Here is a 14,282-nt window from a genome sequence, read left to right on the forward strand (position 1 = left end):
TACATAATGTGTTTAATAAATGGGAACCTCACCCAACAGCAGTCAATGCCTGGACATTATAATTATATACGCGTCAAAAACGGTTTCTGTATGCATGTGCCCAGCCGAGTGGCAAAGTATAGTTTGAGCTTGCCACTGCAACGGACATTTTTCGTCATAGTTTTAGTCGAGGAAAACAACACCTGGCCGCTCTACTCACCAGGTCCACGACCACGTCCTTGTGGAAGGTGCTCCTCCACTCCGCCGCCACCTTGCACACGTACATCACGGCCTCGGGGTCGTCGGCGTTGACGTGGAAGATGGGCGCGTTGACCACCCGGGCCACGTCCGTGGGGTACGGGGAGGAGCGCGCCATGCGGGGGTCCGTGGTGAACCCGATCTGTACCGAGGAGGAGTGGACAGGAGGACACCGTGAGGTGGGATTCCATTTAAAGATGGAGTTCCACAATTTCTGTGTCATGTATGAGGTGACAGCTACTTCATTAGACACCCTGGAGTCGTTTTTATGTTCATATGGTGTATTATCTTTGTATTTAAGGTTTCTTCCTGGAGGCTGAACCCTTGACAGTCAAACGGGCCAATGAAATAAACGGTAATATAGTGACACCACACTATCAGCCCCTCCCCTAACCCCTCCCCCTTTATCATACAACTACAGCTGTGGGTGTGGCTTCAGTTCAGGTGGATCACCACCCATCACCACCCACCAGGCAAACCAGGCATACTTAATGAACTGGTGGGCGTGTCCACATAAAAGCATGATTTTAACAAATATTGTGCACTTTTTGGAAAAGGTTCTACCTCCTTATATTACAATAACACCTGATGATCATGTTTTAGGGTGGAAAAAAAATTGTGGCACTCCATCTTTTTCAAGTAAAAAATATCATTACTGCAATATAGAAATTGAGGGTGCGTGCACCTGGTTGTTCACCACTACATGGAGAGAGAGAGAGAGAGAGAGAGAGAGAGGTCACCTGGTTGTTCACCACCACATGGATGGTTCCGTGGGTGGTGTAGGAGGGTGTGTGTGTGTGCGTGTGCGTGTGTGTGTGTGTGTGTGTGGTCACCTGGTTGTTGACCACCACATGGATGGTCCCGTGGGTGGTGTAGGAGGGAAGGTGTGTGTGTGTGTGTGCGTGCGTGCGTGTGTGTGTGTGTGTGTGTGTGCGTGTGTGTGGTCACCTGGTTGTTGACCACCACATGGATGGTTCCGTGGGTGGTGTAGGAGGGAAGGTCAGACAGGTGGAAGGTCTCGTAGACGATGCCCTGGCCGGAGAACGCTGCGTCGCCGTGGAGCAGCACCGACATCACCTGGAGGGAACCATGACGGAACACACATCACACCCAACGCCCCGGGTTATTTAACCCATCCAATCACACCCAACGCCCAGGGTTATTTAATCCATTAACCCATTCTGAACGGGAACCTGGTGGAAAAATAGCAGATCTACAAGCTCGTAGCGCGCCACCGAGTGGCGCGCTACGAGCTTGTAGGTCTGCTATTTTTGAAAAATCAAAGAACGACTGACATTTTTAGAATCTGATCTCAGGTCAGAATGGGTTAATCAGACCAGTATGTGTTCAGTGGAAACCTCGTATGAATCTGATCTCAGGTCAGAATGGGTTAAATCAGAGCGCTGATTTATAGCAACGGACCGGATGCTATCCCGGATGTGGCTGAAGTAGTAGCTTGATTTAGCCAAAACTTTAAAAGATTTAGCCAAAACACTCTAGAGCCGATCGACAACAACGGGAGGTATGAAAAAGAAAACTAGAAGTGTGTTGATTCTGTAGAACACAACAAGGACCTGTCAAATAAACAACTGCTGCAATGATGAAACTGTCTGGAACGCTCGGGTGTAGCACCATCTGCTGGCCTCCAGGTGGGGCACTTTCCTAACATTCTGTGGGGTTGTTGGGGATTCCACATGATTAGCATACTGACTAGTATGTGTACTGGAGTACTAGTAGCATGTACTACGCAGGTACAAATATTGTAGTACAATATAGGACAATACTGTATGTAGTGGTGGAACGAAACTAAGTACATTTACTCAGGTACTTTACTTACAATTTTGAGGCATTTTAACATTAATGGAGTACTTACAACTTTCAATAATTCTACTTCTATTCCGCTACATATCATATTTTAGTTACTAGTAGTTACTATACATTTTGATTATTATTACAAAACCACATTGTGCACACACGCGCCACACACACACACAAACACACACACAAAATAGCAGATCTACAAGCGTGTAGCGTGGCACTAGCTCGTAGGTCTGCTATTTTTGAAAAAATCATGAAAAATGTAATGCAAAGCTTTCAGAGCGAACGTTTTGAACTCAAATCTTTGCTTCTGGGGAGTCCCTGAAACTTCCAGGGACTTCCAGGGACTCCCCAGAAGCAAAGATTTGAGTTCAAAACGTTCGCTCTGAAAGAATATACAACATATTTTCATATGGGGGTCGGCGGCTAATTACAGAAGAAATGTTGGGGAAATACCGAAGCAGATACACAGTGTGCTGATTAAATGAAGACAAAATAAAGAATAACTACCCTCTTAACCTCGGTGTCTCCTCAGTAGAACTGATTAAATAAAGGTAAATAAAGAATAGAATAACTACCATCTTCCCCTCGGTGTCTCCTCAGTGGAACTGATTAAATAAAGAATATAATAACTACCCTCTTCCCCTCGGTGTCTCCGCAGTAGAACTGATTAAATAAAGAATAGAATAACTACCCTCTTCCCCTCGGTGTCTCCGCAGTAGAACTGATTAAATAAAGAATAGAATAACTACCCTCTTCCCCTCTGTGTCTCCGCAGTAGAACTGATTAAATAAAGGTAAATAAAGAATAGAATAACTACCCTCTTCCCCTCTGTGTCTCCGCAGTAGAACTGCTCCGCCTTGGTCTTGCCCTGGACCACGGGGTCCACGGCCTCCAGGTGGGACGGGTTGGCCACCAGAGACAGCGTGATGTTCCGGTCCGTGGCGCGGTTGATCCTCCGGTGGAACATCCCCAGGTGGTACTTCACGTCGCCAGAACCCTGGAGAGGGGAACGGAGAGAAGGCCCAAGAGGAGGTAGTTAGAAGAACCAGAACCCTGGAGAGGGGAACGGAGAGAAGGCCCAAGAGGAGGTAGTTAGAAGAACCAGAACCCTGGAGAGGGGAACGGAGAGAAGGCCCAAGAGGAGGTAGTTAGAAGAAGAACCAGAACCCTGGAGAGGGGATCGGAGAGAAGGCCCAAGAGGATGTAGTTATCAGAACCAGTGTTCTGAACCAGGGTTCTGGTACTTCACGTCACCAGAACCCTGGAGAGGGGAACGGAGAGAAGGCCCAAGAGGAGGTAGTTAGAAGAACCAGAACCCTGGAGAGGGGAACGGAGAGAAGGCCCAAGAGGAGGTAGTTAGAAGAACCAGAACCCTGGAGAGGGGAACGGAGAGAAGGCCCAAGAGGAGGTAGTTAGAAGAAGAACCAGAACCCTGGAGAGGGGATCGGAGAGAAGGCCCAAGAGGATGTAGTTATCAGAACCAGTGTTCTGAACCAGGGTTCTGGTACTTCACGTCACCAGAACCCTGGAGAGGGGATCGGAGAGAAGGCCCAAGAGGATGTAGTTATCAGAACCAGTGTTCTGAACCAGGGTTCTGGTACTTCACGTCACCAGAACCCTGGAGAGGGGATCGGAGAGAAGGCCCAAGAGGAGGTAGTTAAGAAGAACCAGAACCCTGGAGAGGGGATCGGAGAGAAGGCCCAAGAGGATGTAGTTATCAGAACCAGTGTTCTGAACCAGGGTTCTGGTACTTCACGTCACCAGAACCCTGGAGAGGGGATCGGAGAGAAGGCCCAAGAGGATGTAGTTATCAGAACCAGTGTTCTGAACCAGGGTTCTGGTACTTCACGTCACCAGAACCCTGGAGAGGGGATCGGAGAGAAGGCCCAAGAGGATGTAGTTATCAGAACCAGTGTTCTGAACCAGGGTTCTGGTACTTCACGTCACCAGAACCCTGGAGAGGGGATCGGAGAGAAGGCCCAAGAGGATGTAGTTATCAGAACCAGTGTTCTGAACCAGGGTTCTGGTACTTCACGTCACCAGAACCCTGGAGAGGGGATCGGAGAGAAGGCCCAAGAGGAGGTAGTTAAGAAGAACCAGAACCCTGGAGAGGGGATCGGAGAGAAGGCCCAAGAGGATGTAGTTATCAGAACCAGTGTTCTGAACCAGGGTTCTGGTACTTCACGTCACCAGAACCCTGGAGAGGGGATCGGAGAGAAGGCCCAAGAGGATGTAGTTATCAGAACCAGTGTTCTGAACCAGGGTTCTGGTACTTCACGTCACCAGAACCCTGGAGAGGGGATCGGAGAGAAGGCCCAAGAGGAGGTAGTTAAGAAGAACCAGAACCCTGGAGAGGGGATCGGAGAGAAGGCCCAAGAGGATGTAGTTATCAGAACCAGTGTTCTGAACCAGGGTTCTGGTACTTCACGTCACCAGAACCCTGGAGAGGGGATCGGAGAGAAGGCCCAAGAGGATGTAGTTATCAGAACCAGTGTTCTGAACCAGGGTTCTGGTACTTCACGTCACCAGAACCCTGGAGAGGGGATCGGAGAGAAGGCCCAAGAGGATGTAGTTATCAGAACCAGTGTTCTGAACCAGGGTTCTGGTACTTCACGTCACCAGAACCCTGGAGAGGGGAACGGAGAGAAGGCCCAAGAGGAGGTAGTTAGAAGAACCAGAACCCTGGAGAGGGGATCGGAGAGAAGGCCCAAGAGGATGTAGTTATCAGAACCAGTGTTCTGAACCAGGGTTCTGGTACTTCACGTCACCAGAACCCTGGAGAGGGGAACGGAGAGAAGGCCCAAGAGGATGTAGTTAGAAGAAGAACCAGATCCCTGGAGAGGGGATCGGAGAGAAGGCCCAAGAGGATGTAGTTATCAGAACCAGTGTTCTGAACCAGGGTTCTGGTACTTCACGTCACCAGAACCCTGGAGAGGGGAACGGAGAGAAGGCCCAAGAGGATGTAGTTATCAGAACCAGTGTTCTGAACCAGGGTTCTGGTACTTCACGTCACCAGAACCCTGGAGAGGGGAACGGAGAGAAGGCCCAAGAGGATGTAGTTATCAGAACCAGTGTTCTGAACCAGGGTTCTGGTACTTCACGTCACCAGAACCCTGGAGAGGGGATCGGAGAGAAGGCCCAAGAGGAGGTAGTTATCAGAACCAGTGTTCTGAACCAGGGTTCTGGTACTTCACGTCACCAGAACCCTGGAGAGGGGAACGGAGAGAAGGCCCAAGAGGAGGTAGTTATCAGAACCAGTGTTCTGAACCAGGGTTCTGGTACTTCACGTCACCAGAACCCTGGAGAGGGGAACGGAGAGAAGGCCCAAGAGGATGTAGTTATCAGAACCAGTGTTCTGAACCAGGGTTCTGGTACTTCACGTCACCAGAACCCTGGAGAGGGGAACGGAGAGAAGGCCAAAGAGGAGGTAGTTAGAAGAACCAGAACCCTGGAGAGGGGATCGGAGAGAAGGCCCAAGAGGAGGTAGTTATCAGAACCAGTGTTCTGAACCAGGGTTCTGGTACTTCACGTCACCAGAACCCTGGAGAGGGGAACGGAGAGAAGGCCCAAGAGGAGGTAGTTATCAGAACCAGTGTTCTGAACCAGGGTTCTGGTACTTCACGTCACCAGAACCCTGGAGAGGGGAACGGAGAGAAGGCCCAAGAGGATGTAGTTATCAGAACCAGTGTTCTGAACCAGGGTTCTGGTACTTCACGTCACCAGAACCCTGGAGAGGGGAACGGAGAGAAGGCCAAAGAGGAGGTAGTTAGAAGAACCAGAACCCTGGAGAGGGGAACGGAGAGAAGGCCCAAGAGGAGGTAGTTATCAGAACCAGTGTTCTGAACCAGGGTTCTGGTACTTCACGTCACCAGAACCCTGGAGAGGGGAACGGAGAGAAGGCCCAAGAGGATGTAGTTATCAGAACCAGTGTTCTGAACCAGGGTTCTGGTACTTCACGTCACCAGAACCCTGGAGAGGGGAACGGAGAGAAGGCCAAAGAGGAGGTAGTTAGAAGAACCAGAACCCTGGAGAGGGGATCGGAGAGAAGGCCCAAGAGGAGGTAGTTATCAGAACCAGTGTTCTGAACCAGGGTTCTGGTACTTCACGTCACCAGAACCCTGGAGAGGGGAACGGAGAGAAGGCCCAAGAGGAGGTAGTTATCAGAACCAGTGTTCTGAACCAGGGTTCTGGTACTTCACGTCACCAGAACCCTGGAGAGGGGAACGGAGAGAAGGCCAAGAGGATGTAGTTATCAGAACCAGTGTTCTGAACCAGGGTTCTGGTACTTCACGTCACCAGAACCCTGGAGAGGGGAACGGAGAGAAGGCCCAAGAGGAGGTAGTTATCAGAACCAGTGTTCTGAACCAGGGTTCTGGTACTTCACGTCACCAGAACCCTGGAGAGGGGAACGGAGAGAAGGCCAAGAGGATGTAGTTATCAGAACCAGTGTTCTGAACCAGGGTTCTGGTACTTCACGTCACCAGAACCCTGGAGAGGGGAACGGAGAGAAGGCCCAAGAGGAGGTAGTTATCAGAACCAGTGTTCTGAACCAGGGTTCTGGTACTTCACGTCACCAGAACCCTGGAGAGGGGAACGGAGAGAAGGCCCAAGAGGAGGTAGTTAGAAGAAGAACCAGAACCCTGGAGAGGGGAACGGAGAGAAGGCCCAAGAGGAGGTAGTTAGAAGAAGAACCAGAACCCTGGAGAGGGGAACGGAGAGAAGGCCCAAGAGGAGGTAGTTAGAAGAAGAACCAGAACCCTGGAGAGGGGAACGGAGAGAAGGCCCAAGAGGAGGTAGTTAGAAGAAGAACCAGAACCCTGGAGAGGGGATCGGAGAGAAGGCCAAAGAGGAGGTAGTTATCAGAACCAGTGTTCTGAACCAGGGTTCTGGTACTTCACGTCACCAGAACCCTGGAGAGGGGAACGGAGAGAAGGCCCAAGAGGAGGTAGTTAGAAGAACCAGAACCCTGGAGAGGGGAACGGAGAGAAGGCCCAAGAGGAGGTAGTTATCAGAACCAGTGTTCTGAACCAGGGTTCTGGTACTTCACGTCACCAGAACCCTGGAGAGGGGAACGGAGAGAAGGCCCAAGAGGATGTAGTTATCAGAACCAGTGTTCTGAACCAGGGTTCTGGTACTTCACGTCACCAGAACCCTGGAGAGGGGAACGGAGAGAAGGCCAAGAGCTGGATGTACTTTAGAAGAACCAGTGTTGATTTTGTGGATCTAAAACTAAGGGCCGATTCATACTCCTATTTTAGAGCCCAATAAAAGTGGGTTCGGCTCTGTAGAAGAGCCTACGACGTCATCTGAGGTTCGGTGGGGCGGGTACCGTCCTAAAGTCGACTCTTCGGTGCTACTGAAATGTTCTGACGAGCCAAAATAATTTCGGCGAAACAGCGGTAAAATAGGAGTATGAATCGGCCCTAAGACGAAAAATGTTCGTCGACTACCTTTTTTCCACTGAAAACTAAGACTAAATACAGTATACTGACAATTTAGTCATCAAATAAAAACTAGACTAAAATGTTATAGGAAGGGACTAGTGGACAAGAGATCACAACGTGTCGCAGCGCTTGTAGATCAGCTATTTTCAGCAAGTGTAAAAACAGCCATTACGACGGCATCAATATGACTAAAACACATTTTTGTCAACTAAATCAGCTGCAGATTTAGTCGACTAAAATCTTATGACATTTACTCAACTAAAACTAAAACATTCCAGGTGACTAAAATGTGACTAAAACTAAAAATCAAAATTTGCTGCCAAAAACACCACTGTCAGGTGTAAAGGAGCAACTTGGACACTCAGGCATGAAGGAAGCATGAGTTCAAGTCCGTTGCTCTCCCCTTGTCCCCCATATATGGGGACTAGGTTGGTGGAGGGTGTGTAGAGCCCAGGATCACAGTAGATGATTGACACAGGGGTGAAAAATGGGTTACAAAATCGTGGGATGAAAAATATATTAAAAAACAAAAACACCACTGTTACAATCTAGCAGAGAGAGCCGATCATATAACCCATTTTGGGGCGGGAGCCCCTTTTTGGTGTTAACATTATGTCATGCTTTAGCTATTGAAAAATAGCAGATCTACAAGCTCACAGCGCGCCACCGAGTGGCGCGCTACGAGCTTGTATAGGTCTGCTATTTTTGGAAAAATCGAAGAAGAACGACTGACATAGAAACATAGCTTCAGTGTTCTCTGTCCAGACCTCGTCCGCGGCTTCCAGCTTGGAGTCGAACTGACAGAAGATCTGGTCCAGCTCCTTGCGGATCACGTTGGCCAACACGTTCAGTCTGCCCCTGGAGAAAACACACAGCGTGGCATTATGCTTTAGCTATTGAAAGATACCAGATCTACAAGCTCATAGCGCGCCACCGAGTGGCGCGCTACGAGCTTGTCGGTCTGCTATTTATTTTAAATCGACTGAAGAACGACTGACATAGAAACATAGCTTTTTACAGAAAACTGTCAGGATCTAGAAGACATTTTTTTTAATCTGATCGCAGGTCAAAATGGATTAACCACTTCTGCCCTACATGTTGGCCATATGAAAAAAATAGACTAAGTACATTTACTCAAGTGTTTATTTTCTTTGTGGCTTTCGCCTTTATTTCATATTTTTTATGGAGGGACAGACAGTAGGAAATGGGGAGAGAGATGGGGGGGGGGGGGGAGACATGCAGTAAAGGCTGTGGGGATCAGGAGTCGAACGCATTGCATTTTCCTTTTCAAATCGTACACACGCCAATTCGAAAATGAAAATGCAATGTTGATTTGCTTTTGATTTTTCATTCCGTCATAGAATGATGAGCACACCTGGAGATGAAATGTATAAATGCTATTGCATTATATTTTCACAAAAATGCGTTCAATATCTGAAGGTTAAAAAGCATTTCTCTTATTTCATTTGAATTATCTAAAATTGCATTTTCATTGTATAATATTGCCCACTAATTTGCGGGGCATTTTTTTTTTTAAATGAAAAAGCATTTCTCTTATTTCAATTGACTTTTCGTATTTGCCATTTCATTTGAATTATGGCAGCTTTATGCTTCCATAGCGCACTGGTGTAAAACGAACCAAGTACATTTACTCAAGTGTTTATTTTGTTGTAGCTTTCGCCTTTATTTTATATTTTTTATGGAGGGACAGTAGGACAGTAGGCTGACAGGAAATGGGGAGAGAGATGGGGGGGGGGGGGGGGGGGGGGAGACATGCAGTAAAGGGCGTGGGGATCGGGAGTCGAACCCGCGACACACTGTCTGGATTACCAGCCAAGGTGCCTGGACCGCTGAGCCACGGCCCAGGCTTCAAGTGCTTTTTTTTATTTATTCATGTTTTTTTTTACTTTACTGGAGTATTTCCAATTCTCAGTGCTCCACCACATCTCAGAGGCTGCACATATTCTACTTTTACTACACTACCTTGCACTTTAACCCATTCTGACCTGAGATCAGATTCATACGAGGTTTCCACTGGACACACACTGGGTCTGATCAACCCATTCTGACCTGAGATCAGATTCATACGAGGTTTCCACTTGACACACACTGGTCTGATTAACCCATTCTGACCTGAGATCAGATTCTAAAAATGTCACAGTCGTTCTTCAATTTTTCAAATCCACCGAGTGGCGCGCTACGAGCTTGTAGGTCTGCTATTTTTCAATAGCTAAAGCATAACATGATGCTAACACCAAAACGGGTTCCCGTTCAGAATGGGTTAAAAAACGCTGAGTCTGTCAATAATTTTAAGAGTTTGTTGAAAACGTTTTTATTCTGGAAACATTTTCCTGATGTCATTTGACCTTGATTATGTTGTTCTTATTGCTCGTTGTACTCTTTGTAGAATGTATCATTACACTGTCCTGTTTTATTATGTTCACTGTACAGCACTTTGTAACCTTGTTAAGAAAGGTGCTTTATAAATAAAAACATACTTACAATGACAACTTTTAGTTACTACATAGTTCGTTTGTAGATTGGATTATTAGAAAACATACATTAACCACTTCTGCCCTACATGTTGGCCATATGAAAAAAATAGACGATTTACTGTAAGCTCACAATGTGTCGCGATCCGACGCATTGTTGAGTTTGTATATTGGTATTTTTAACAACATAAGACGTGTGGTTGTGCTGGGCAGTGGTGGTGACACAGGTGATGATTATCTTCAGTGAGAAACTACAGAGCGCAAAACAAAGTCTAAATGGCGGTGCATATAATTAAGTTGTGTTTGGAGTACCTGTGTGGCATGCCCATGATGACGCTCTCCACCCCCCTCTCGCTGGACACGTCGATGATGGTCTTCAGGGCCGGGATGAGAGACTCGCATCCTTCCAGACCGAAGCGCTTCTCCGATGACCACTTCCTCTGGAGGAACTCCTCGAACCTGCATTTGGACAAAAACCCAAGGATCTCTGCTTCAGAAGTCAGAACCATGACGGGCTAAACCGGGATGACTCCTACTTACTTAAGATTCTACTTGTAGCAAGCAAAAAAGCTATTACAAGAAACTGGTTACAAGTCAGAACCACAGCTGAACTAACTGTGATACGCTGAAAGAAATACTAGTGATGCACCGAATATTCGGCCGCAGAAAATATTTCGGCAGAAAATGGCTAAAAATGAATGAATAGGCAGAAGATATATCACCGAATAGTGTACGCAATTAATGCATTCAAAAGAGCGGAAAATAAATGTTTTATGGACCCATAATAGTGATTATTATTTAAGTTAAGTTTTGCCATAGGGTCTCGATCCTCTACTGACCTGGTGGAGCGTATCATGCGGTCCAGCAGCAGTCTCTTCTCCTCCAGGCTGACCCGCGTGGAGATGCCGGGGGTCTCGAACCTCTGCCGGATCCACTGGCACTGCTCCACGTCGTTGATGAACATGTACTCTACCCCGATGTGCTGGCAGTACGCCATCTGGTGGAGAGAGAGAGAAGAGAAGAAGATGTGCATGTGTGTGTGTTAGGGGTGTAACGATATAGCAACTGCTTCGAAAAATTTATTTTAATTTCAAGAATCGAAAGTATATCGAAATGAAATCAGCAACATTGACTTTGTGTCGTGTCGTATCGTTTTGCAATGCAAATAATCAGTATCGAATCGCTTTGCTGTACATTATGCGTTATATTTTATTTTGTGTGTTTGTTGTTGTATTGTTTATTTCTGTTTTTTGTGCAGTCTGTGTTTTTATTTCTTTACTGCACAGCTGCCCCCCCTTTGACAACTTGTAGATGTATGTACTGTTCTTTATCTTTTAAACCAATGACCTCTTCCTTCAGGAAAGGATTCCATATAAGCCTTCTGGCTTCTTCCATTTCCTTGCATTGTATTTTTCTTTCTTTGATATGTTATTGTCTGTTTTTTGTACTTTATGCTAAATAAATAAACCTAAAACCTACAGATAATCGATTGTATCAATAGAGGGTAAGCGTGTGACATCATCATCGTACCCGGAAGTTATGCAGGAACGCCCACTGAGTGGCAAAAAATACATCCACACAGAAAAGTCTTGTCTGATTGCATTAAATGACTTTAAACAACATTAAATTAACTTTATCACTCACTTTGCCACTCGATCTGCCATTCACTGTATGCATGCACACACCCTCTATACAGTACTACGTACATTATTGTGCGTGGTATTTAGCATTTTTTAGAAGAAAAAAAAAAGAAAAGCAGGGGTTTAATTACTTAGTTTAAAATAATGTCAATGTATTTTAAATGGTTACTGTATCGATTTCAAATCATTGAATCGCATCGGATCGTATCGCCATAATGAACCAATATCGTCCACGTATCGTATCGTATCGTATCGTATCGTCAACCATATTGCATCGGTTAGAAGTTGCACCAGAAGAAGGTGCAGTGAGTGTGTTGTACCTCTAGGCGGCGTATGATCTCTTTGAGGGGCAGAGCACTCTCACTGCCTCCAATGAACGTGGTGGTGGGCAGCCGGAACACCTTCTCCAGGTCCGACTCCTCCAGGCCGTACACACCTGGGGGGACATGGGGACAATCAGGGGGACATCAGGGGGACAACCAGGGCCACATCAGGGGGACATCAGGGGGACATCAGGGGGACATCAGGGGGACAATCAGGGGGACATCAGGGGGACAACCAGGGGGACAATCAGGGGGACATCAGGGGGACAACCAGGGGGACATCAGGGGGACATCAGGGGGACAACCAGGGGGACATCAGGGGGACAATCAGGGGGACGTCAGGGGGACATCAGGGGGACAACCAGGGGGACATCAGGGGGACATCAGGGGGACAACCAGGGGGACATCAGGGGGACAATCAGGGGGACAACCAGGGTGACATCAGGGGGACATCAGGGGGACAACCAGGGGGACATCAGGGGGACAACCAGGGGGACAACCAGGGGGACATCAGGGGGACAATCAGGGGGACAACCAGGGGGACAACGAGGGGGACAATCAGGGGGACATCAGGGGGACATCAGGGGGACAACGAGGGGGACAATCAGGGGACAACCAGGGGGACATCAGGGGGACAATCAGGGGGACAACCAGGGGGACAACGAGGGGGACAATCAGGGGGACATCAGGGGGACATCAGGGGGACATCAGGGGGACAACGAGGGGGACAATCAGGGGACAACCAGGGGGACATCAGGGGGACATCAGGGGGGGTTCTACCCATTACTGGCTGTCTGAATAATACCAACACAAATAAAAAAAAGTAATTAAAATGTTGACTTATTATTGCTTATGGCTGCAGCTTTAAATGTGGCGCGGCTGAAATCAGTCGTGTCAACTAAAAAACTTGTACTTTAAGTAAAAGTTTTGAATGCAGGCCATATAAAAACAGGGCCTCAGACAGTGAGTGCACCCAGAGCCCAGACATGGGTACTGTTGACGAGCTGTTACTGTCTGCAGCCTACACTGTGCAGACAGAGACAGATAATGAAAGCCTTGCATAATAAACCATCACCTTTTCTCTCTTCCCTAACCACCACACACTCTCCTCATTTCAACAGCAGCTACTTTTTCAACTGATTATCATCCGTAGTACTTATTATATTTCTCATTAATAATATGTGTGTGTATGTGTGTGTGTGTGTGTGTGTGTGTGTTTTTGGTTGCCTTCCCAAGCCGATAATTTGCCGACCATATGGAGACATATGAGATATACTGTATGGAGACACGAAGGAGACTCTCTCTTTGTGTTTAAATGTTAAGTGTTGAGTTCAATTCGGACGGATTTTGATTGCCAGCAGCGGTGTGTGCTTACTGTATATAGGTCAACGTACAGTAGTATCTGGTTGTGTTCTTTAAATAACAGGGACATGCTGCACTGAGGGACTGACTAGTCAGTTAGACTTTAGACCAGGACACAGAGATGGTCTAATAAAGGCACAGTCAGTTCTGACTTCTCACTTCGCACCTACAGTACAGTACAGTACAGTACAGTACAGTACAGTACAGTACAGTACAGTACAGTACAGTACAGTACAGCGGTGTTTCTCAAATGTACACAAATGTGACCAGATTTGACTGAGAGACTGCCATCGCGCAAATTACAGCTTTTCACCAGAGGAGTTAATAGCACAGGCAGACTCGTCACATACTAGAGCATGTCTGAAATAAGAGAGAGCTGAAATGTAAATTTGAAATAAATGCCCAAACATGTAGCTAGGTCAGGTGCAATGTTAGAGACCACAGAAGTGAACCTTTCAAGCCTGTTTTCTCAACTCGCTGTTTCTCTGCAAGACATTACTCTATAAGCCATATCTCCAAAACTGGTGGGTCAATTTGAAGCTATGATTCCCTGCTTTCATGTGACATAAACGATAAAATTCCAAAAAAATCCAATGGCAGTCCCTCAGTCAAATTTAGTCACAAATGTATAAACAGCAACAGACTACAGTCAAACACTCAGTTCAAAAGGGATAACACCAAACAAAAAGTAGGGCCTAAACAAGAGCGCAAGGACTTCTTTTTTTTGCTGCTATCCCTTTTGAACTGAATCACATGACTGTACTCTGTCCCTGTTTTTTGAGTGGTGCAACCACTCCAAGGACCAGCAATGTCCGTGTTCACCCGCCTAATGCCTATGTGACGTCAACTCACCCACCCATGCACCTATGTGACTGTGAGCACCAGTATGACAATTAGTACCAGTAGGGGCGCTGTTGTGCCAGAAACAGAGAGATAGTGCTGCACTATGAGAGAGAGAGAGAG

General features: G+C 47.1%; 1 protein-coding gene across 1 annotated transcript in view; it reads right to left on the minus strand.

Moving 5' to 3' along the window:
- Nucleotides 1–14,282, minus strand: part of LOC308317687 (2-oxoglutarate dehydrogenase complex component E1-like) — a 64,574-nt gene that overhangs the window by 36,796 nt on the left and 13,496 nt on the right. Inside the window, exons 4-10 of the mRNA XM_080766893.1 lie at nucleotides 11,955–12,070; nucleotides 10,834–10,991; nucleotides 10,307–10,453; nucleotides 8,270–8,360; nucleotides 2,876–3,055; nucleotides 1,186–1,314; nucleotides 200–379 (exon numbers count right to left, since the gene is read on the minus strand). Of these exons, the coding sequence (XP_080623019.1) occupies nucleotides 200–379; nucleotides 1,186–1,314; nucleotides 2,876–3,055; nucleotides 8,270–8,360; nucleotides 10,307–10,453; nucleotides 10,834–10,991; nucleotides 11,955–12,070 (1,001 nt within the window). The remainder of the gene's footprint in view (nucleotides 1–199; nucleotides 380–1,185; nucleotides 1,315–2,875; nucleotides 3,056–8,269; nucleotides 8,361–10,306; nucleotides 10,454–10,833; nucleotides 10,992–11,954; nucleotides 12,071–14,282) is intronic.

The sequence above is a fragment of the Protomyctophum bolini genome (genome assembly GCF_963924005.1).
Source record: "Protomyctophum bolini genome assembly, chromosome: 6".
NCBI classification, from domain to species: Eukaryota; Metazoa; Chordata; class Actinopteri; order Myctophiformes; family Myctophidae; genus Protomyctophum; species Protomyctophum bolini.